This window comes from Talpa occidentalis, unplaced genomic scaffold (genome assembly GCF_014898055.3).
Source record: "Talpa occidentalis isolate TD23 unplaced genomic scaffold, MPIMG_talOcc4v2.1 talOcc4.15, whole genome shotgun sequence".
In the NCBI taxonomy this organism is placed as follows: Eukaryota; Metazoa; Chordata; class Mammalia; order Eulipotyphla; family Talpidae; genus Talpa; species Talpa occidentalis.
The window spans coordinates 77,458,256-77,483,841 of record NW_023601543.1 but is presented as its reverse complement, the minus strand read 5'-3'; the positions used below and the strand labels follow the sequence as shown (position 1 = coordinate 77,483,841).

The window sequence follows — 25,586 nt, the reverse complement described above, 5'->3', positions numbered from 1 at the left end:
TTGTATAAATAAATAAATAAATAAATAAATAAATAAATAAATAAATAAATAAATCTTAAAAAAAAATACTTCTGTCCTTCAGGTCATCTAACTGTGGGTGCTTCATCTCTCCCATTCTGAAAAAGTTGCAAAGTGATATCATCATCATTTCCTTAAAGGGTGTACTAGTTAGGGTTCATTCGGGCAAATGAATGTGCTTTAAGTATATCAAACAAGAAGAGGTTTAATCAAGGGACTGGAGGCTTATGCAACCATTGGGAGGGCTGGGAAGTGAAGGGCAGAGCATGCCAATGCTCTCTGCTTCCTGTAGGCCAAAGAAGTCTTCTCAGGAGAATCCCTGGAAGCTGCTGGCAAAGCATGAGGTAGGCTGTGCCTGCCGGTACCCACCGGCAGCAAATGAATAAATGGCATCTCTTCTTCTACCTTTTGAATCTTCTATGAGTGTTTCTCATTGGCAGAATTTGCTCTGGAGTCATGCCCCCTGGGATTTTGGGACATATAATGCTGGAACTTCTCCGGGAAGAATGCAGAATGGGGTGGGGTGGGGTGATATGGAATTGCCTGAACAGACTGGCAAAAAGAGCATTTGCATTTGAATTGAGGCACATGCATGCACGCACACACACACACACACGCACACACGACATTTTGGAAGGAAGAGCATGTTGTATTCAGATATTGGCAATGTTGCTACTAGTGTTACTACCTTATTCTATCTCTGTTTCTTTGGGAGATAAATAGGGACTTTTTGTTTCTCTGCTCTGTCTTCAAGTCATGGTGATGCTAAATAAATAATACACTCGATTTCAATAACCTGCACATGCAGTGCCGAGGTAATACATTCTGTGACGCTCCAAAGCGCAGCGGGGGTCCCAGAGCATTAGGCTTCACAACAATGCATGATTCACCAGCTTGCTCGGGAAAGACCAGTGTTTTAAAACAACTGTTTTCTAAACAGGATGATTCAGCTTGTACATTTCTTTAGTTCGGAGGTCACTCTCTGGAGCTCTTTATTCACTATCATTATGCGTGTGACTTGTGCTAAGCTGATAAAATACAGTGAAGAATTAAATGCAGTGCAGGAAATAATAGAACCATCTCAGAACAAAGTAGACCTATAGACACGATCTATTGTTCAATGTTGGGAGAGAGTCATAACCTCTAGTTATCTGCTATCTGGGTCACATCAGGCTTTTAGTGTAACTCATGGGGTTTTGAAGGCAAAATTTGATCTGTGCTGCATTTGACTCTCTGGAATAGCAAAACCCATTATGACTGTATCTTACGCACTTGTAAAATCCTCTCTAAGTCTTGAGTTTCAGTTTTCTGCTGCTATTTAATATTTGAATTATTTCAAGGAAGATAAGGAAAACATCTCATCTATTTATTTCTGGAGTGAGGAAAATTGAAAGTGACTAACAGAAAAAACTCGTTACCTAGAGCAGTGGCAAAGGTCACTGGAATAAAACCACCGTGCTGGAATGTTTTGCTGGAATAAAACCACTGTGCTTGGGGTTGCCTGGTGTCTTATGTTGGATCTTCTTGAGGCAGAACTGGAGGCGAGGATTCACATGCAAGTGCTTCATTCAATGAGAGCTCCCGAGAGAAACTGGCAAGGGAATGGAGGAAGTCAGCCAGGGAAGGGTGAGAGACGGGCAAAGTGCAATTTCAGGTGGCGTTTCAGACTCGGCCTGATCCTGCAGGGAACTCGGGAATACACACTGTTCCTCAGTTCATCCTGAATTGAGGCAAAGTATCCAGGCCTTGACAGTCCTGCTGTAGCCCAGTCCTCGGCTGAGGACTGCTGGTGTGGGGGAGGGGTGAGCGTGGTGGGCAGATACACTGGACTGGGAAGTAACTGTGTCCATATGCAGGCCAGGTGCCCTAAGAGCGCTAGGCAGGCCTGGGAAGACTCACAGGGGCTGATCATTAGTAAAGGCAAGAACACAGATGCTGGGAAGGGGTGTGCAGAAGCAATAAAAGCAATCCCAGGGGCTCTGGGCAGAGTCCCCACAATGTCCTTACTCTCAGTAAGCTGCGGTTTGGATTTTGCAAAACCCAGACTCTGGACAGAAGAAAGAGAAATTTTCATGTGGAGCTGCAAAGTTTCTCTAGAGCCTTGCTCTAGAGCAAAGCTTTTCTACAAAGGGGCAGAGAGTTAATATTTGTGGGTCACAGGGTTTCTGTCCCAAGGACTCAGCTCCCCAGCCTCAGTGCAAAAGGACCCGTAGATTACATGTAAACGAGTGGCATGGTCGTGCTCCAATAAAGCTTATAAAAACAGAGAGGGCCAAGGGAGATGGGATTTGGGCTCCTTGTATGTACCTGGGGTGATTTCTCCTTTGCTCATTCCCTATATAGTGCAGAACATGGCGATCATTAGGGTACCTTTCCAAAGGATGGCCATGGCACGTCTTCAGTAAGTCTGGACCCAGACTGTCTGCCTCCAGTCTCCCTGGCGTGCTGGCCATCATTCACAAGGTGGTATGGATAACCTTGGGAAAAAATATTGACTAAAAAGATGTAGTTCTCTTTTAATTGTAAAATAAGTTGGAGACTCTAAACTATAGACTCACACTCCTGCATTTGGTGTCCAGGAATCCCTGTGATTTGCCCCCAGCTTGTTCGCCTGTGTTGTTTTCTGCTCTCCACCCCACGTGTTGTCTGTTCCAGCCTCAGCCAACTACTGACCATCTCTTTGACATGCCCCGTGTGTCCTGTCTCCCTGTTTTTGCCCCTGCTCTTTCCTCCCTGGCATGTTGCTGTGCTCAGCTCTGCATTGAGAAACCCTAAGCATTCTCCAAGACCCAGTTTGGCCACCTTCTCCATGAAGCATTTCCCCACGAACAATCAGCTAGCATCCTGGATTTGGCAACAGTCCTATCCGTTTCTAGAACCTATAACCCTTGAAGCAGGTACAATGGTGTAAACCTACTTTTATCTCAATAAACATAATCTGGAAAGGAAAAAGATGTCCTATTTATTTGGTACTGTCTAGTTATTTGCTACATTCTCTATGTTTTTAGTCTATCGAGAACAGGGATCAAAGTAAGATTTTTCTTTCTTGCCCTTCGCAGCAGGTTGGAAATAGTATATATTCAGGAAACAGAGTTTTCAGGTGACAATTTCTACATCCTGTGATTATTAATGACTTAAGTGCCGAAACTCTGACATCATTTTTTCTTTTTCCTTTTTATAGGCGAGAGCTGTTTTGGCAAAAGTTGGCTATCCTCATTTTATAATGAATGATACTCATATTAATGAAGACATTAAGGCAGTAAGTACTAAATTTACTGTATTTTTTTTTCTGGCACCTTTTACTGGCCTTGTGCCTTTCTGCTACCCAAGTCCAAGCATTTAAACCTGGTAGTGCCAGAAGGCACCGGCTTTTGATTCATTCCCTGGCTGCATACGGGCCTCAATATGCCAGGCATATCACAAGATTTAGAGCAGATTCAAAATAAAGGAAGTATGAGAAAGAAGGCATAGCTGAGTGGATATCATAAAGAAAATGGGCTTGGATTCGATCTAATTGGATCATAAAGAATTAAACAAATTGAGTATTTTACAATTAGTGGGCATGTTCTAATGGTGAATGCATGATGTTTGTTGTTAAACAATCTTTATGTGCTTCATATTAAATGACTAGTAGTAAATCTGCCTGCTGGGAGTTAACTTCATTAAACTTTATGAGTGTTTTGGCAAATTAAGTACATATACTGTGCCTCTATAATTTATTGTGAATTGGACAGTATATTTGCAGCTACTGAAGGAGAAATAGTCATAATTCTTTTTTATTCCAATATTGTAGGACTTGTATTTTCCAGTAGATATATTTATTACAGACCTTTCTAATCACAACCACTGTTATTTTCTTTTCAACAAATACTTTGGATCAAGAACTTTTTCTTCCTCACCAATACCCTCCTGTTTTCACCAGTCACTAGATTTTCTTGAAAAAGTTGTTTTTGAGAGTGCTTTAAATAAGGTGATTCTGAGGTGTGGCCTTTCCTGGAATTGTGGTTTGACAAGTCACATATCTGAAAGCATCAGCATTTTCTATCAATAGATGAACATCAGAATTTTACAAGGGCATCCTAAAGTGAGGGAAAGATTGAGTTAGTGAACTTCTCCATTGGACTCCTAGATGCAGTCTTCCAAAGTAGTGAGCCAGTTGTGGAGGAAAATCATGATGCTTCCTAGTCCCCCCAAGCTCAGACAGCCCACCTTATTATACATTGCTTTGATGATGAGAAGACGCTCACTATTATTAAGACAGTTCAAAACACTCAAGTGCAGCCACTGTGACACGATGGCATTTATCTCCATTTTGCAGAAAAGGACGTGGAGACTCAAAGAAGTTAGTTGAGTCTTCAGTGCAATAGTGTCAGAGCCAGGACTGAAATCTGGGTTCAGGAATCTCTGTCATCAGAAAAGGGGTTTTGCAGGTCCCTGTCAGGCAGCCGGGTGGAGGAACAGAGGCATGAGCTTAAGAACTTGCCTAGAGCTGGTTGGGAAGGAAAAGGGAAGACGAGGGGTCGGATTGTGAAGTGGTTAAGAACACAGTCCTTGGAGTAATTCTGCCTCCTCCTTTTACTAGTTATTTGATTATGTGCAAGTTACTTAACCTCAGGTAGCTTCCCTTTAAGTTATCTGGAGAGTGGCGAGAATAATAAGCGAGTCTTTATATTCCTGGGGAGATTAAACGTGATGATAGAAATGAAAAAGCAGCTCTCACAGTGTGGCACCGAAGTAGGCTTCCTACAGATGGCAGCTATTTGTCAGTCAGTATGAGTGCTGTTGGTGCGACAAAGAGCATCACCAACGTACAAAGTACCTGCGCAGGAGATCCTGGGTGATTCCATGTGCATGACAAATATTCCAAGTCAAGGATGCAGACAAGAAGGCTAGAGGGGCATTTTGGTGTACTTACGTAGATACCAACGTGGACCCTGGAATCAAAGTATGTGAAAATAAATCTTCCATTTACTAGCTGTGTGACTTATGCTAGGTTGTGCAACCTCTCTGTGCCTCAGTTTCCTCATCTGCAAAATGGAGATAATACCCTCCCTGATAGGGCTGCTGTGAGGATCAGGTAAGTTAATATCTTTAAAGTATTTGGGAGCAACCCTCTCACACAACAAGCACAATGTAGGTGTTAGTTATGACATCTTCAGTCTGCACTTATGATAGTAAATTTTACTTGGGCTTGGAGAAGTCATTAGGAATTAACTCATGCAGTATCCAGGTCCTTCAAATTGATTTAAAAGGCTCTACAGATGGAACTGTCTCAAGCTTTAATCAAATAAGACAGCATTCAGGGCTCGCTCACAGTATTTAGTTGATCAAGTATTGTGGACAGTCTGCTGCTGTCTAAAGAGAGTTGCTGAAAATTTAAGGACTCAGTGAATGAAGCCAGATGCCAAACAGGATGTGATGGTGGGTACATTTCCTCGTTTCTCCAGGGCCTGACCCAAAGCCATTAGACACCAAGATTTTTAAGCACTCTGGTGAAGAAGCAGCTTTCATCTGACTCATTGCCCTAGCAGGCACAACAACACCCAACAGTGTGTAACAGTTTAAAAGACAGACGGTGGAAGAAATCCAAACACATGAAATAAAAATGCATGTGCGTTCCGAAACTGTTAGAGAAAGTGAATAAACCCAACCTGAAAATAGGTGAAGGATGCTTGATGCGATAGGTAGCGGGAGTGTCACCGAGGTTAATAGCGACAGGACTAAAGCATTGCTGGTACACAATGGGGCTGTTTTCGATTTTGAAACACATAGATAAAGCCTGCTAGAGGGTCTCTGAGAAATTTCTGAGGCGCTCAGAGCACGAGAGGCTGTAATGCATGAAAAACAGCTTGCTTTATTTGACGCAGGTGAAGATAGGATTCTTCAGGCCCCAGCGCAGACGGCAAGAAGCTAGAGATTAGGTAATGGAGCACATGAAGGTCAAGGAGAAAGGTTGAAAACTGAAGTTGGGCTCATGTGGTGATAAGAGCAAATGGAAAAGAACTTAGAGGCAAATGTAAAGAATTGGGGAAAAGCTTCCCACCCCCACCCCGCCATAACACAGTGAACTTGAGATACCCAGCAACATAGGTCTGAACAACAATCTTTCTGTAGTTTCTGAAGTCTCTGAAAAGAGCGAGAGGAAAGGAGCTGTCCTTTATGGGAATCCCCAGTAGCCTGCAGAGAAGCCCACTAGTTAGTCCGAAAAGGTAGGCATCCGTCGATTTCAAATAAACCTTAAAAGAGTGTTCCTTCGTTGATGCTTGATGGAAATAGATTCAGGAGTGCGCTGCTACTGACTTTGGGGAGATTGCTGATCAGCCAGGAAAGGCAAAACCACGCTAGGTATTTCCGAGAGAGGAGATTTAATACAGGAACTGGGTGAGAAGGCAAAAAATCAGGAAGGTGAGGTCAACCCACGATTTCTAACTCCTGGGAGCAGTTACACCCCCCGCCCCCCGGGGGTGTAAGGACACAGAAGGGAGGAGGTGACGATGCCTCCCTTGGCAGAGCAGAGAAGGGCATGCCACTCCAGCACTGGGGCCGTGGAAGAGAGGCTGAAGATTCTTCAGGGGTTGTGGCCAGAAGAAGGAAGGTCAGGTGGGGGTGGGGGGTGAGAAGAACGAGAGAACAAACACAGCACCCTTTCCCCTCCTGCCACTTGCAGATTTCCCCCAATGCCCCCTAGTGACAGGAAGCCTTGTGGCGGTGGGTGGAGCCAGTGACATTTTCAGATTCCCAGCCGGGCAGCGTCAGAGTGAAAGGGTGGGCATGGAGCTGAGCGACGACAGGTACATACTCGGCATAAATAGCCCTTCACTCCTTGTGGAAGCCCTCGGGGAATCCCAACAGGGACTCAAGTCCGAATCACACTGGCTTCCAATTAGGAGACTGCGTAAGAGTGATCTTTCAGAGGTCAGTGTTTCTGGTGGGTAACACACACACATACACACACACACATGCACATGCACACGCATAAATATACAAAGAGAGGTTTATAGTCACTAGGTAAACCCATACCATATTCTCTGCGGCGCATCTTGGTCTGCTCTGGACATGGGAACGTGCGTGCGTGTGTATGTTGGAGATGTATAGATGTATAGATGACAGAGTTCTGCTATGGTGCAAGAGCGAGGTGATATTTTAGGTAGAATATTCCACAAAGGTTGTTAAAAAATTGAAATCTATATACTATTTGGCAAAAATAAATAAAAATAAAGCATTGCCCTTAGTTCTCCCAAGGGATCTGTGGCCAGCATGGCCTTGGAGAGCCGAGAGTGGGCCCTGGGCTGTATATCCTGTGCCTGCCAGCTGCCGGCCAGCCCCCTGTTCTTCCCCCACCTCGAGTGTTCCACCGGCTAGAGCAGGGCAATGCTGCCCCTGACCTACGCAGGTGGCAACAGGGCATCTGGTTCCACCTTTATGTGGTTGTTTGTGCATCTTCCCCGGTGTACCTTGTATGTGGGGTTGCTGGGCATTTTGAACATCGCCCCTGAAGTAGCTATGCATGTACATGTGCTCATGCACGACTGCGGGAAAAGCCATGCAGACACAGGAATCTGGCATGTTGCTTTGCTATTTAAATAAGGGAAAACATAGATATAAAATCTGGATTCCATCAAATATTCAGGAAATTCTTTGGGTGCTTAGCACAACACTTTAAAAATAAGTATTCAGATCTATCTCTGTGTATCTTTAGATGGATTTAACTTCAACAAAGAGTGTTCCAGGATCTGTACTTCTTATGGGCTTACGGGAAGTGTGTTATCAACATGTATTTCCTGATCCTACAGAGATGGACCCATTTTCTTGTTCTGCCCTGTTGCATGCTCCTGGCCTTGGGGGAGTGTCATGGTGTTATTCTTCCATTTAGTCTGTTACACTTGCTTGGCATCTAGGATAAGCCTCTTCAACAAGAGATTCCAGATTCCCCTAAATTTTATGATCTGGACCGTTAATCCCACGAAATGACACGAGAGTCCCAATAGTTTCCAAAAGTTAGTGATGGCGCAGTGGTTGAGCGCTGGGTTGCGAAGCTGCCTGCAGCTCTGCAGCGCCGGTTCGAGCCACCAGGGAGGGTCCCACATGGCGCGAGAGCTCCTAGCAGTGTACTTAATCTGTCTGCCTGTTCTGCTCTCTGCTCTGGCTCTAGTGAATTCTCTCACCCCCCGTGCTTCTGACTGTACCCATTTGAAAAGTCAGGAGACGGAATTGATTGAAACTCATTAGCAGCTTGACCCAGATTTTCATCAGCAGCTAAAAGGACAGGAGGCTTTTGAGCCCATTCTTGCCCCTTTTAGAGTTTGAACATTTTTGTTTCTTTTAAAGATTACAGTTGGTTTTAAAATATTCATGTGCTTTCATTCTTGTTGCTGTCTCCATAACAAGCGGGCTTTCCCAGTGGCTGCTGAGTTTCATAGTTTCTTCTCACTCCAGGGCCTGTTGAAATATTTGAGATGATCAAAGTGTTGCCGTAGAGTGGAAATATTTGGCAGTAGAGAGAAGGGACGATAAAGCACCCATACCATTAGGACTTGAACATAGTAATAACTTCCACATCAGTGTGTTGGTCTTTCTCCTTTTGTGTAGCGGTACTCTGTAGACATCCTAAGTGCCCACTCTATGTTGGGGAAGAGAGAAACGTCAGCCAGGATTTGCAAACAGGCCACTGTCAAATTGTACTTGCGCTGCAAAGCCGGTGGGTTCCATATACGTGCATTGGGTGTATCTTGATTTTTGCATTTAAAAGAATATCATGGCTTACTTACAAAAATATCACAACTAGTAAGTTTTGGATTACTTTTGCTTATTTGCTTTTTCAAATGAGTGTTTTTTCTTATTTGCCACAGTAATATATTTTAAAGCCTGTGCATGAGACATCAATGTAAAGCGTTGCTTTTACTGTTCCCTGGATCTTATTTATAATACTTAGGTTACATACTGCTAGTTTTATAGTTCGAGTGCCTGTGGAATTGAAACTGCCATTTTCCTTCTGAAAAAGGAAAGGAACTCAAGAAACCATTGTATCTATTTTAGTAGCTAACACTGGAACAAGCTATCAACTTCCTGTTTCGCAGGCAAGGTGGAATCTATGATTTGCCTTTGTAATTTCATTAATTTTTAGTGACAAGAGCATCTTTGAGTGTTAATAGATAACTTCTGCTAATAATTTAATTATTCCAGTAACTCCATTGTGCTTAGGGTGGAAAGAAGTCTCTGAATCGTTTTCATTTTTTTTTCCTTTCATGAACAAATGCCGATTACAGTAAATTGGATTTTAACGTTTGACTAAATCATTATCTATAAGCTAAATGAGGTTTCAGCTGACCAAACTGAATGTTATTAGAAGAACCTAGGTGACAAATAAATAAAGTGCACATTTTAGAAAAGATCAAGGACTCATGTAGGCCAAGAAATATCCAACCTAGGATAATATGTTCTGTGAAGGTTAAAGTAGGTTTTTCAATTATAAAGCAAATGAAACGCATTGCAAATGACTGCAGCTTCTCTTGTTTTTTCTCTGTGATCCAGAAATGACCATATTGATTTTTAAGGTTTTTATTTTAAAAGAAAATCACTGAGATTAAATTTCATGGCTTTGTGAGTCCTGGGTTAACCCGTGAGGGCTGAGATGCTGTGAGGAGCGGCGTTTCCCGTTGGGCGCTCATTTGTCCACTGGTCTTTTTACAGAGTCATTTTTTTTATCTGCACTTAGGACAATGATGGTTGTGGTTTGTTTTATTCAGATGAAGTTTTCAGAATCCGACTACTTTGGCAACGTCCTGCAAACCCGCAAGTATTTAGCGCAGTCGGATTTCTTCTGGCTGAGAAAAGCTGTTCCTAAAACAGAGTGAGTAAAACGAAAAACCAAAGTGAAATCGAGAACTATGCTGGTGGGAAGTGGAGTCTCTTTAGATCAAACGTGGTTAAATCCCTCAAGTCAGAGTAACTGGCACCGCAAATATCTTGATTTGGTAAAATCCGTGTTATATTTTGACAACTCTTATTTCTGCCAGTATCTAAAAGCGGTTCTTTGTTCTCATTATGGATACCCCACTCCTTGCACGAAAACCTGCCCCCAAAAGGTTTATTAGGATGCAAACGGGCAGATCATCTCTAGATCTAGTTATAAATAAAAAAACATATATGTATATATCTCACAAAGTCCCTAGATTTTCACACTGATAAAATTTTGAAGCTCTTTAAAAAGAACAAATATTTAAAAAGTAAAGTATGATGACAAATGCAGAAGTAATTGTATATTTATGAAGTAACAAGAAGATATTTATTGGGTTTTGAGTGTCAAAAGGACCTACAGTTCTGTTATGTTCCTTCTGTAGTAGTCGTGATTCCTTAACCTTCTCCCCAGCTGCCAACAGGAGCTTTCCTTATAGGCTGCAGAGTTTCCTTGGGTACTTTAAGGGCTGGGTCAGCCATGAGTTCTTTCCCCAGCAAAACATGGATGATGACGATGACAGCAGCCGGCAGCGCTCACCTGTTTACAATGTGCCAGGAAGTGCTTCATTGTTTTCATTCATTTTAGCATCTGTTCAGTTCTTTGAGGTGTTTGTTTCCACTCTTTATCATAATCCATTTCTTACACGTGAGACATTCTTAAGCTCAGGTTTAGATGAATTTTTGTTCTGTCTGTTGGCACTTTTGACTCTGCTCTGCTACGATCCACTTCTCCAATGTTTTTTCTTTCTGTTCTCCATATTGGATAATTTCCATTTATCTTCAGATTCAGGGATCCTTTCTTCTGCATTCTCAAATTTGCTGTTGGTCCATGCAACAAGTCTCTCATTTTGATTATTGTGCTTTTCAACTCCAGAGTTTCCATTTTGTTGGTTTTAGTTTTTCTCTGCTGTAATTCTTTATTTGTTGAGTCATCGTTGTCATATTTTCCATTAATTCTTTGAATATAGTTTATTTTAATTAACTAATATATAATGGCTACATTCTTTGCCAAATCCTACATCTGGGCTCACTTAGAGTCAGTTGCTTTGAATGCTTTTTTTTTTTTTTTACACTTTTTCTTTGTGTAGCATATTTTTTGTTTTTGAGAGTGATATTTTAGATAATAGAGAAACTGTGGATTCTGATTTATTTCTGAAATTTTTTCAAAAAGTAAATTTTTGTAGATTCTATCTCTCTTATAGTATGTTTCTGCTCATTTTAAAAATTATTTTAAAATTTAACCTTATTTATTGAAACAACATTGCATTATAACATTATATAAGTTTTAGGGGTTCATCATTGAAAATCAACCTGCGCATATACTACATTAAGTTCTCTGCTAAAAGTCCAATTCTATCCTTCACAATACAATTGTTCTATTTTTCCCTAATTTCCCCACCCTCTTCCCTTCTGGTAACCACTAATTGATCTTATACACCAGAAATTTTAACTGTTTTTTAGTTTCACTTCCTAGGAGTTGTCTGAATAGCTTAGTGCTCAGCTGGGGATCAGCTCAAACACCTGAAGTCCTCTACCCTCTGCTAATTGATCTGAATGTGGCTGGAGGGATGCCGAGGCACAGGGAGTTCCCAGTAGGCCTTGCAGTTGACTTTCCACTGGACTCTGGGGTTTCACCTGTATATGTGCTGAGTTTCCTTGTTAGTCAGGGGCATGTAGAGGCTCTTCTGTGACTTCCAGGATCTTCCTTTAAAATTTGGCTGGTCACTCTCTCCAAGGGAGCTGTGACTTTAGATGAACTGTGGGTTTTCCTTACTTGTTTTTGACCAAATTTGTCACTTTTAGCTGATAGGGCGGTAGGTTTTCACCCCCTTCCCTGACTGAGATCACCCCTTGTAGCAGCAAAGCTGCTGATTTCCAGTCAGTCCTCCTGACGAAGTTGAGCTCTCCCTGACAGAGCTGGGAGGAGAGAGAGTGACCGGTAGCCAGGCAAGAAGGCCACAGACTTCCTGTCCTACTGACTTGCATGCCCCAGTAGTTTTTCAGATTTAAATGTTTTTTTAACTTGTTGTTCTCCTTGCTCAATTCCCAGAACCTTAAAGTGGTTGTTTACAGTTTTGTACAGTTTTATACTTGGTTTTTGTGGAAAAGATTTGTTGACCTTTTCATATCTTCCTAGCTAGAAACCTGGCTTGCATGGCCCACTTTTTTTTTCTTCCATGCTTCACCTTTTTTTTTTTTAGATTTATTTATTTATTTTTATACAAGAACTGGGGTACAGGCCACATGCACAGGAGGGTGAGAGGATACACTGGAGACAGAGCGGGGAACAGAACAGGCAGACTGACGAAATACACTGCTGAGTGGAGCAGCTGGTGAAACAGGAGAGGTCTGTGCCATGTGGGATTCTCGCCGGCCAGCCGGGATCGAACTCACACTGCAGAGGCTGCGGACAGCTCCACAATGCGGTGCTCAACCGCCTGTGCCACCAGGGAGGCCCACGCTTCACTTTTTAACCTTGGCTGATATTTTGGTTTCCAGATCTTTGGCTGTTTCCTTAATGCTCTCCTGGTCTCTTGTTATTCTCCCTTCTAACTTGCTGCTGTGCCCTGGCCTCTAGGAACTCTGGACTTGGCAATGTTCTTTGACTTAATCTGTGATGACCACCTTTCCCTCATAACCGGGGCTCCTATCAGACTCCCCCACCCTCTCCCCTTTGCAGCTTCCTACAACACAAACCACAAGCCAGTTAAAAGCATTTGACTTTAAGGACTGGATCTGAAACTGAACCATTCCCCTACCTGTCCCCCATTCCAATCAAAAAACACAAAGAAAGCAGAAGGCTGTAGAACTTCTTTGAAAATGACAGACAACTGGTTTAAAGCCATCTGCTCCACTCTCCTTGGTTCTCTCATCACCATCTCTCACTCTATATATTCTGCTTCATTCCCAACCTAAATTATTCAATAGAAATTTTAGATTTAGGGCTCAAAAACTAGCTTCTCAAATCCGTTGGCTTCAGTGAGTGCTTTCCATGAGCACCTACATGCAGTCTGGGAGTCACAGGTAAATCATCCTGCCCTTTAAGATCAACTTGAGATCTGGTGGAAAATTCAAGGCTGTCCATGGTATTTTTGTGAGTTTTCAGGGTCTTTCAGGGATTCCTACATATTGGAGATGCTGCCAGGTTAATTCTTCAATTTCAAAATGTTATTCATTTGGGTGTAGCGAGGTGAATTGAGAAACTCCTAGATGTGTCATCTTTAGCATCCTAAAATACTGATGGGCTGTCAGATTCCAGTGGTCTTGACTGTTTCTAATATTTTATTCATGCCTTGGAAAAATGCTGGCTGGCTTAGGCAAACTGTGATTTGTGTAGTTTTCTTCTTGGTCGATGAAAACAAGTACCTCTTTCACAAGGACTTTAAGTTGGTAAATGTTTCTGGAAATCTTCTCCAGGAATAGAACCAGTGCAATGCTAATGATTCTTATTTTCTCAGCCTGTATGTTGATTTTATGAAAAGCAACATTAAGACATTTCTGCTACTCTTGGCACTGCAAAGTCCTTTTTTTTTTTTTTTTTTTAAATTTCTGGCTGGCCCCTTTCAGGCATTGCAGGGAATTTTAGCTTCATGATACACATTGGCTTTAATTGACATCCTTTAGGTCTGACAATTCATGAGTTAATCGAGTGGGAGTGATCTGGAATAGCTCTACTACACTAGTTTACTTTGAACAGCACATCGTGATTATATTTGCACAAAGCCTGGAAATAACATTTTGCTTCTTTGTGGGGAGAGGAGATAAATACCCTTTATCTTTCATTCTCATGGAATCCATTTCAGCTGCACTAATGTGCATTAAGAACTTTCTAACACGATGGGAAATGTCAGCAAGAATGAAATTAATTGGGTGGTCATCCCTGAAGGTATGTATTTAGGGGTTGGTTCTCAGAAGTGTCACTTCAACAGCTTGCTTAAAAATAGAGGATTTACTTCACTGCTCAGCTTGAGTCAAAAGTAATTTCTTTCCCTCAGGATCCCCTTTCTTTGACAGAAATGATTTTAAGCCAGTTTCCCTATTAACTCATTTTCATTCTACTGTGACCAAACATGTCTGGATTTTCTTTCTCCATCCTTTAAAAAATATGTAAAAATTCATCAAATGTCTACACAAATGATGGTCGCGCCCAGAAGTTTGGTTTGCAAAAACATTAGCTGTAGCATGGAATGGAATTGATATATAGGATATTAGAAATAAAGCTGTAACTACTCTGTTTATTCTCATTCCATGTTCCCTAGACTATCATTAAAATGTCACAGGTAGAAAGTAACACTTTAGCCTGATGTATATCTTTAGATTATAGTACTCCAGGATTATACTCCTTTTATGTATCCTATTGTCCAGTTTCATCCCCATGTATTTGAAATTTATATGAAACTTTTTACCTTATCTACTAAATAATCCCTCAAACACAGACTGCAAGAATGCACTGAAGACATACTACGAAGAATTTAAACCACGTGTGTGCCACCCTTTCTTTATCCGAGCTGATGTGTACATAGCGATAAATGGATTTTACTAGATTCAGTGATCTTTGGCTCAGCGCATCCCACTTGGCCAGTAGTCTTAGCCCATACAAAACTTAAAATCTTGTGGGGTGATAGAAATTGTGCAAGCTTATATGCCTTCAGTGCCCAATCAGTTAATAAATGGGGGATGTAAGTAGGTGTACATGATAGGGAGTTGTGATGACTGTGAGAATTGGTGGTGGCACACCTCATTAAAAGGCATTCCAAGTCAGCACTTTTTTAAACCATTGTATTGGGCAAACAATATTTTTTTCTGGAAGAATTCAGCCTACTGGGTGAGATATAGTCTGCGGTCAGCTGACTTTTCAGTGTTCGAGTTATCTACTGCTGTGTAACAAAGCACCTCCAAGTTTCAACAGAATTACTCATTGTCATCTCTGTGGTTCTGGGGGTCACTAGGCTCAGGTGCTGGTGCTTACTCATGGTCTTTCATGTCGTCACCATCAGTAATGGCTGGGCCTGGAGTTCTGTGCGAGCTTCCGCTCGTGTTTGGTGGTTGATGCCTGATGCTGGCTGGAAGGCCTGCAGCAGCCTCGCTGCGTGCGCTGGGCTTCTCTATAGTATGGTGATTGGGCAAGAAACCTCAGGGTTAGTTTCCTGAGAAAGAGAGAGGGTGGGAGGGTGCAAGTGTGCATGTGAGGGGGAGGTTGTATCACCTTTAACTGCATAACATTGAAAGTCATGTGGTGTCATTTCCACGACGTTCTATGCTTTAGAAGTGAGTCACCAAGGCTAGCACGTGATCAAGAGGAAAATAATTTATACTCTATCGCTTAATGGGAGGAGTGTAAAAAATTTGCAAATGCATATTAAAACCAGCACAGGTAGTCTTACATTAAAGAATATTAAAGCTAAATAAATAATGAACTTGTATATAATCAGGGTGATAGACAGAATAGTTAACTGCTGATTTGGCATGGGCACTGACCCATAAGAAGAAATAATGCCCACAAGTGGAAGGACCTGTTGGTTCAACCACCTAGTATCGACTCTGGCTATAATCAAGGCTTCAGACATGCCCTAGACTCAGCAAGGGCTCTGGGAGATCAGGAAAGAATGAGGTCATGTGTCCAGAAGAAGATGTTTCCAGGTATTCTTGCTTTAAGACCCCACCTGGCTTCTTGATCCCTTTGTCTACTGTTGTCCATTAACAGTTAGAAACATCTTTTCTTGCCCTCATGTTTGGAAAGTTTATCCTTTGCTAAAAGGAGGGGATTCAGGAAGGAAAGGGAGGGAAGGGAGGAGCTCTAGGGGCACACATACCCTTCTGTGTGTATTATGGTTCAGCACAATGTCATTTAGAGGCACCTAGATTCTTCCCTCTTGACCCAAATAGCAGACAGGCAAATGCTGGGTTTGGGTAGTGTACTAGTTATCTGTTGCTGCTGTAACAAAATCACCACAACTATAGCAACTTAAAGCAACGTGTATCATCTCGTGGGGTCTGGAGGTGTGAAGGGTGGCTTGGCTGTTTCTTCTCTCAGAGTTTCAGAGCCAGAGGCCACTCTCCTGTCCTTGCACATGACTTCTATCTGTTGCAACCAGCAACAGTGTGTCCAGTCCCTCTTACCCTTGGATTCTCTCTGACTTTCCCTTCTGCAGCAACTCTTCTGACTTCCTTCTCTGTTGCATCTCTCAACTGCTAGCCAGAAAAGGTTCTGTGTTCTTAAGGATTATGTGGTTAGTTTGGGCCCACCTGTTTTAAGGTCCTTAATGTTAATTACACCTGCAAAATCCTTTCTGCCTTGTAATATTCTGGATCTGGGCATCAGGATGAGGGCATTTCTGGGGGTAGGGTAGGCTGTAACCCTATCTACTATAGGTAGCGATATTAGGTCAGTAAAGGTACTCGACTCATTTCCACAGGAAAGTAGACTTGCCAGTAAGTCTGTATTAAACATTAGGGTTTATTGAAATCCTAAACCTAAATCTGGAGAAAAGAATATATATTTTATGGAACTGCATTAGATTTCAGTTTTGATATGAGGAGGCACTTTGTGTCTTGATTTCCAGTATAATATACTGTTTAAGAGAACTCATTTTGAAGTCAAACCAGACATTGTGCAAGTATATAATGCTTGTAAGTCTCGTCCTCATCTGTGAAATGGGCTCATCATTCCTTTAGTTGCTGTGGGGGGAAAAAACCTTTGATTAGAAAGTACTTAACATTGCTACTTGAATTTAAAAAAAGTACTTAGAGCATAGTAAGTGCTCAGTGAATGTTAGCTACTACTACTAGTAATGATAATTATTATCTAGTGGATCAATTAGAATTAACACTTGGATTTCCTACCAGTTTCCTGTTAGTTGAACACAAATTGGTAGCCTGGCATAATGATTCTATTAGACATAAATTAGTGAAATAATTGCTCTGAAGAGGAATTTACATAAGTCTATTTTAAGAGGTCTAGCTTAAGGCAAATGACTTGATTTTAATCAAGGCATTGTAGGGAATTTTAGCTTCATGATACACATTGATTTTAATCACAAAGGACAGTGGCTGACATTCACCCCTTTTTAAGTCAGGGACTGACAGAGGATGGCTTGTGGGCGCAATCCTGTCTGCTGCTGTTCTTAGAGATAAATGTTTTTAGTTGATTTGATGCTGAGAAGCACTAACTTTGAACCCAAATTATGCAAATGTCATCCTGCCTACAAAGGATTCCATTCTTCTTATGAATGTGCCTGTTTTACAACAAATTGTCCTCCATTATTATATTTAAAAATTTTGTCAATAAAAATTTGTGGAACATTTTCTCTCACTATAGAAGTACCATATAAAACAGCCTGGATTTTGCCTCATCGGCAAAATGCCACAATGTTTACCATCTGATTCTTCACAGAAAAAAAAAGTCTGCTGTGCTCTAATCTAAGTGACCTACTGTGCATTTACAATGGAGTGTAGCTGGAAGGCACTCCCAAGATCTCCTAACACGATGCCTCAATTTTACAACTAAGGCTGAACCCCAGGAAGTAGGTGACTGTTCCAACACACCCCAGCTAGTCAGAGATAAGAGGACGAGCCATCAGATCCTATGGGACTCATCAGTAAACTTTCCTCTGGAGCAGCCGGCCCTCTGGGTAGCCTGCTTGTCCTTTGCTCATCTCTCTTTCCCTGGGCCTCTGTGCTGTCACCAACACAAAACCTTTCCACGGGCAGGTCAGGGATGATGCAGCAGAGACACTCAGCTGTCCCACGGACCCATTAAATAGGGCTTGGCAAACATCACTTTACTGCTGTTTCCATCTGTGGGGAGAGCCCATTAGAGTCTAGAATTTCTCATTAAAGCTGCTTTAGAAGCTCTGGTGCTGACTTTTTCCATTCAGTTAGTAATGGGGAATAAGCAGGCACGTTCATACATTCTCACTGAACCATGTTCAATTGAGGATGAGATAGTTCATTGAGTAGAGCAATAGCCCTTAAACTGAGGCGATCATTTCCCCATGTGCCCACACTTCCATTGTTCCTTGGTTATGTGCTCAGACATGCCACCACGGGGTGTTTGTTCTTGCCGTTCTCCTGCCTGGACATTGATGATGCCTTGGCGGTGTTTGTTTCTCCTTCTGCAGGTGGTTTACAAACCCGACCACTGTCAACGCCTTCTATAGTGCAACCACCAACCAGATCCGTGAGTACCCAGTTTCTTGTCTCCTTGTTAATGTCATACAAAATGTTTTGTTGACTGTGATTAAGGGTATGGCATGCTTTAGTCTGCCTCCCCCCAAAGCGATTAAGATGTTACTGGAGATGTTACAAAGATGTTACTGAAGGATGTTTGAGTGTCCCTACTCATATGCTCAGTTTTCCTGACTCCCTTCACCTCATAAGTTATTTTCATCTTTATATCAACATTGAGTTTTATTATTTTTTATTAAAAATATTTATGCATACAAGAACTGGGGTATAGGCCAGAGGTGCGAGGGTGGGGGTGAGAGGATTCACCAGAAACAGAGTAGGAAACAGAACAGGCAGATCTACTGAAATACACTGCTGAGGGGAGCAGTGGGTGTGACAGGAGAGGTCTGCTGGGCCATGTGGGTCAGCTCCATGGCTGAGGATCGAACTTGTGTGGTAGAGGCTATGGTAGCTTCATAGTGCTGACATTTTACCCCTTGCACCACCAGGGAGGCTATCAACATTGAGTTTTATAAAGTCAAGTGTGATAAATAAAACTATGGTGAAGTTGGCCATGAAAAGGAGCAAATTTCCACTTTCCTAACACTTTTTCTGATTCTGTCACCGCCATTTTGTTAATTTGCCGATTGGTGGGAAAAATAAGCAGGTAGCTGGCTGGGTTGTCGGACCCGAGGGAGTGTCTGTATATAAACAACACTATCCATGTAACCTTGTTAGAAATGCAAATTCTCAGGGTACACCTTAGAATTATTACGCACAAACCTGGACATGGAGCTCAGGAACTGGTTTCTGTAAACCAGTTTCTGTAAACCTCCAGATGCCTTGGCCTAGTTTGAGAACCACAGCCCACAGAGGGTCTGACCCAGGCGGCCCAGGTGAGAATGTGCGAACAGTGTTGTTGGTAATAGAAGAGGAATAACCTATGCACCAGTCCACAGGGAAGGGACTCGGAGATGGTGTGCCACACAGAGGAATGTCAGCAGAGGACAGTGACCGAGGGTGACATATATTCACATGGCTGAATTTCACAAATATTAGGTTGTGTGGAGAAAGAAACGACTTGGAAAAATAGATTGATTGTCACACCATCTAAAGTTGTGTCTGGAGTTCTATCTATCCGTAGATGGACAAGCATGACAAATGCCAAGTTCAGGTTGGCAGTGACCAGTGGGGCAGGGCGGGCTACTCCTGCTTCAGCCCTGGCTGGTTTCTCCTCAGCCTGCCCCTGCACCACTTCTGGTCTCCATTTTCACGTCCTCAGCTGGTGAATGACAACTAAGCTCACAGTTTAATCATATATCTGGATTGTTTGTTGAGTGCGGGATGCAATTTACAAGGCCTTGCTACTCCTGACTGCATGCCTTTCACCTTCCCCCTGGATACCTGTATGACCTCACAGCTTCTAACCTTAACCCCCTTTCAGTTTATTCTAAACATAGCATCGCGGCCATTTTAAGATGTCTTACAATCGCTCCTTGTTGCTTCTTCACTTAAGAACCCCTTACCAGCTTCCCATCGCACCCAGAATAGAAGTCAACTTACTTGCCGTGGCCTAGAGGCCGCTTATCGCTCTGCTTTTATCTCCTCTTGGTCCCAGCCACCTGGGCCTCCTCCTGTCCCTGGGGCCTGAGACACCGCCCTCTGAGCATTTCTCATGGGGAGGGGTGTTCTCTAGGCCTGGGAAGACTTCCCCGCAGTGATCTGCATGGTTCCTCCTCTCGTTTCCTTCAATGTTTCACTTCAACCACCTTCTCAGTGAGGCACCCTGCCTGCCCTCTGGCCCAGGGCCTGGCCTGCCATGGGCCCTCATCCCTGTGCAGTTGCTGGGCCAGCTCAAAGTCTGCGACTGTGCGTCTCTTTGGAGTCGTGTGGCCGCTTGTGAGCGCGGCAGTCTCTGCAGGCCTTTGGTCTGAGAGTGAGGGGAATAAGCAGATGGTGGGAAGTTTTGATTTCTATATTAATTCACACAACCCATTCAGTGGTTAAAATTTTTAGTATTTCAAATGTCACTCCTTACTATAGAAATAGTCATCATGAAAATCTCATTGCTTCCTTCCCTCCCCTCCCAGCTTTATTGAGGTGTAATTTACAACAATTACATATTTTTAAAGTGTGCAGCTTAGTATTCTACTATAGCTCCAAGGTGAGAGCTAAGTTGCATATGTTAGATGGGAACTCAGGATATTTGATATATTAATTACAACTAACACTGAGAGTATGAATAAATTTATATAATTTATTATTTAGAATAAGCTTTTGAGAAATAGAAAACTGTTTTAGATAAACCATTTTAAAATACAATGTTTTATTATGTAATATTTAGCAATGCAAAGGAATACAGGTTTCATCTGCTATGTAAAAGTAGAATGTTCCTATTTGGTAGGATTGGAGAAGTTGTTTTTTGGGTCTGGGATTGCTCAAAAAATTTTCCATATAAATCAATGGTAATTGCATTCCCAGGACCTCAAAATAACCCAGCAAATCATACCAAATAGGTATGTGTTCTGCTTTTGCATTCTGTTAGCATTCTACTTTTGGATAGCTGGAGAAACCTGTATATATAACATGCTAGCCTATATCATTATGAAGTATGTGAGAAAACAACTGATAAAATAAACATATGCATATGAATGTAACCCAACCAAGAACCAGAACATTGCATCTGTCCATGCTCCTCTCCATCGCCTTCTGCATTTATCATTTTGTTTTTTTTTTTAAAAAGCCAAATTTAAAGCCATTTATGTATCCCTAAATAGTGTATGGTTTATTTCTGCTTATTTTTTGCATAATGAAATGTATCATACTGCACATAATCTTCAGTAACTTTTCCCCCAGCCAACATGTTTTTAAGGGTCATCTAGGCAGTAGGTTTTTCATTTTCACTGCTGTATAATATTTCATCATAGACAGTACCCCATTACTAACTAATCTGTTCTATAGGTCTTATCTGACCTACATGTCGGTCCCCCAGGTTTTTACAGTTATAAACAGTGTTGCCGTGAATGTTCTTCTACACATCTCCTGAAACAAGTGTTTGGGTTAAATACTGGGAGTGGGATTACTGGCTTGTACGCTGTGCAAATACTCAACTTTACCAGATCACGACAAATGTTTTCCAAAGTATTCCAAGTGTTTCCATCAACTCTCATTTTCATTAACTCTCGGCATTGGTAGACTTAATTTTTCCCAGTGTAGTAGATGTAATAGATCATCTGTCAGGCAAGAAAAGGTGTTGAGAGGGGGTCTTCACCACTGTTTCCACACTCACTGTCAGTGTCACTGAATGCTTACTGTTCCTTTGGGAACTTAAGTATGCTTAGGAGTAACTCTGCATCCAGGCTTCACCCTGCTCAGCCTTTTTCTAATCTGGGAAGAGCTGAGCCTATCAGGCGTGGCCTGAAGGAGCAGCCATTTCAGGTTAGCCCAGTGGTTTCTTGAATCTCATGAGCAGAGGGGTTTTGAAATGAACAATTTGAAGCAGTATTTTAATTAAGAGATTCAAGCTGTTTCTACTTTCCTAATGACCAGTGCTTGCTCTCATTGTAAATTACATTCCCAGCCAAGATGACAAGGAATCCTTTGGGTGACTTTTTTCCTCGCTCTCTCCTTTCTGATTTTCTGGACTACAAATTAAGACAGGTGGAGTTCCTTCTTATACATTTCCCCACTGGGTTTCCTGGGACTCCCCCTAGCCCCCAACTGCCTTCTTTGTGCTTCACTAAAGAAGTGAAAAATTGAGGTGATTTTCTAAAATGAACATCTTTATTGATTAGGGGCTGATTCTGACAGCATGTGGCCATCTGTTTAATTGGGTTTCACATCTAAGATGTAACTATACTTAGTAACATGATTTATGAGAATTTCATTCAGTTCCCGTTATCATTTTCTGATTTATGCCACTTAAGTCTACTTCTGCATGCAGTAGAGACTTAAGCAGAAAATAGAAAAACCTGTAGGTTTAATTAATTTTATTAATATTATTATTAATATTATTGCTTTTGCAAATCCATGCCTTTGCGTGAATGCTGTGACGTGTGGCCCTCTTTCAATGCTAGATTTTTGCAGCGTCGTTATAGTTTCTTATTTTCTTACCCTCGTCAAGCTGGGTAGCAGTGTCTTTAGATAGTGTGTGGTGTACTGTGAAATGATAATGATTTCGGTCTGCCGTAGGAGTAGTTATACTCAGGAGTTGTCACATAATTTAATTATATTTGAAGTGATAAGGTGGTTAAAGAGGAAACTAGGGACCTTTTCCTGGGGTATTGGTGCCTAAGCTTGTGCTTCCTTAACTTGGTGATAACTGAAAAATGGTCTCCCGGTGTTTAGTAGGGAGACAGTGAGAACCTCAGTGGGCGACCATTGATTTAATTGTATGACCTCGCTCAGGGTGTTTCCCTTTCCTGACCCTGCGGTCCTCCCTGCCACATGTGGAGATGACCGGCCCACAGAGTTTTCGGTGAGAATTTAACATGATGGGTTTGAAAAGTGCCAGCACATTGCCGTAGTCAGGGTTTTCATCTCTACACCTGCTTGCGCGTCCTCCCTGGGGGAGCGAGTCTGTCAGAGGATCAACAGCAGAACGTGAAGGTTGGGGTGGGGGGTATTTTGAATTTTTGCTATCAAAAGATTTCATAAATTAAAACGGCATTTCTGTACATTTAAAAATATTGGGAAAATTGTTTGGCAGTTTGTTGCTAGCTCTTATTACCTAGAAATGACACTCCTAACAAGATAAATGGCTCCATATGCCCATCAAAAGACATGTGTACATGAATGTTCTTATAAGTTCTATTCATAATAGTGAAAAGCAGAAGAGAGCCTCATGTCTCTCAGTAGAAGACTAGGTACGTAGATTGTGGTATATTCAAACAAACGAATATTGCACAGCAGTGAAAAAGAAGAAACCTCTCCAGACGACAATATGTCTGAATACCACTGACTTAATGCTCAGTGAGACACTGTGTGTTCCCTTCATATAAAAGTTTAGGAACAGTCGATTCAGTCGAGTGAATTGAAGTGATCTGGGTGATAAAAGTTAATGGCTACCTTTGTTGGGAGTTTTGGCTGGGAGAGGACACAGGAAACATTTTCTTGATTTTGGGAGGTGGTTGCACAGGTGAAATGTATAAGCCTTCATTGTGTCCTCCCGTTACAATTTGTGCCTTTACTGTACGTAATAGCTCAATATCAAAAGTAATTGCCCCCCATAATTTTTTTAGAACAATATATAATATTCATAGACATTTTGGTCTTTAAACAGGCTACCTCGGGCCTCCCCAGTGGCGCAGCGGTTGAGCGCTGGGTTGCGAAGCTGCCCGCAGCCTCTGCAGTGCTGGTTCGATCCCCGGCTGCTCCCCGGCCGCCGGAGGAGGGTCCCACATGGCGCGCAGACCTCTCCTGCTGCCCGCTGCTCCCCTCAGCAGTGTACTTCGGTCCTTCTGCCTGCTCTGCTCCCCGCTCTGGCTCTGGTGAATTCTCTCACCCTCTCGCTCTTCTGACTGTACCCAGTGCATGTATAAACAAAACAAAACAAACAAACAAACAAATAAATAAAACATGCCTCTATATAAAAAAAGTAAACAAACAAACAAACAAACAAAAAAAACCAGGCTACCTCATGCCAAAACTCCAGAGGTGTAGACCAGCGATTGACAGACTTTTTCTGTAAAGGGCCAAATAGTAAATACACTTGATTTGTAAATAGATGGACTCTGTTGCAAATTCTCAACTTTGCTATTGGAGCCATAGATGATTCATAAACAAAGAGATGCGCGTTCTGGTGAAGTTGTTTATGTGGGCTGTAGGTTTCTAACCCCTGGTGTGGAGCACTGTGAGAGGATGGGATCCATGGAGGCTTGAAGAGTGTTCTGACCCAATTTCCAAACTACTTTGGACCTGAAAAAGTGGTGGTCGCAGAGGCGAGAGGGTAGCAGAGTGAGCAGCTGGCATTTGGCTTTCATTTCTACTAACATGGACTGGTCTCTGGGATAAAATTCCTTTCATGTGTTCAATATCAGTGTGGATCTGCAAAAGGCCTCATTTCAATATTAGTTTTTTTTTTTTTTTTTTTTCGAGAAGGAATCCCAATTTTATTTTATTTTTTTTTTTTAATAATAAATTTTATTTTTATATTCCACATACAATTGCAGCCCCCCATTCTGACCCCAATCCCTCCCCTCCCGCCCTCACCCCCCAAAAAGTGTCTCTGGTTCATAGTTTTTTGTTGATTTTGATTTTCACTTCTTATAGTTATTCATTTTCCTGGTCCCTTATTTAAGTTTTCTAGATTCCTGCTATGAGTGAGACCATCCGGTATTTTCTTTTTCTTTTTGGCTTATTTCGCTGAGCATCATCCTTCCAGCGCCATCCATGTTGCTGGCAAATTGCATGTGTTTATCTTTTTTGAATGCTGAGTAATATTCCATGGTATATATGTACCACATCTTCTTGATCCAGTCATCGATTTTTGGGCATTTGGGTTGTTTCCAAAGCTTAGCTATTGTAGACAGTGCTGCTATAAACATAGGGTGCAGGTGTTCTTTGGATTGATGTTTCTGTGTCCTTTGGGTAAATACCTAGGAGTGGAATTGCTGGATCATATGGAAGCTCTATTGTAGTAGGTCCAGAAATCTCCACACAGCTTTCCACAGTGGTTGGACCAGTTTGCACTCCCACCAACAGTGTGCAGAAGAGTTCCTTTTTCTCCACACCCTCGCCAACATTTGTTGTTGCTAGTTTTTTTAATATGTGCCATTCTCACTGGTGTAAGATGGTATCTCATGGTAGTTTTGATTTGCATTTCCCTGATGACAAGTGAGTGTTGAACATTTTTTCATATGCCTGTTGGCCATTTGCATTTCCTCTTCAGAGAAGTTTCTTTTAGCTCTTCTGCCCATTTTTTGACTGGATTATTTTCTTTGTTGTTGTTTGATTCTCATCAGCTCTTTGCAGATTTTTGTGATCAGTCCTTTATCATAGTATGTTGGGTGCAAAAATGTTCTCCCAGTTGGTGGGTTTCTCTTTGTTTTTTGTTATTGTCTCTTTTGCTGTGCGAAGCTCTTTAATTTGATGTAGTCCCAGCTGTTTATCTTCGCCTTCACTATCACTGCTTTGGGTGATGTGTCTGTAAAGATGTCTTTGATGTGCAAATCACGTAGTGTTTCGCCCACATTTCCTTCTATGTATTTTATGGTTTCAGGTCTTATGTCTAATTCTTTAATCCATTTTGAGTTGATTTTTGTGTATGGTGTGAGGTAGTGGTCAAGCTTCATTCTTTTGCATGTAGCGACCCAGTTTTCCCAGCACCATTTATTGAACAAAACTTTCTTTGCTCCAATGATAGTCTTTGCTCCTTTGTCGAAGATTAGTTGACCATAAATCTGTGGGTTTATCTCTGGATTTTCTATTCGATTCCATTGGTCTGT

General features: G+C 42.0%; 1 protein-coding gene across 1 annotated transcript in view; it reads left to right on the top strand.

Moving 5' to 3' along the window:
* Positions 1-25,586, top strand: part of PHEX (phosphate regulating endopeptidase X-linked) — a 167,010-nt gene that overhangs the window by 110,632 nt on the left and 30,792 nt on the right. Inside the window, exons 13-15 of the mRNA XM_037512613.2 lie at positions 3,200-3,277; positions 9,765-9,868; positions 18,096-18,154. Of these exons, the coding sequence (XP_037368510.1) occupies positions 3,200-3,277; positions 9,765-9,868; positions 18,096-18,154 (241 nt within the window). The remainder of the gene's footprint in view (positions 1-3,199; positions 3,278-9,764; positions 9,869-18,095; positions 18,155-25,586) is intronic.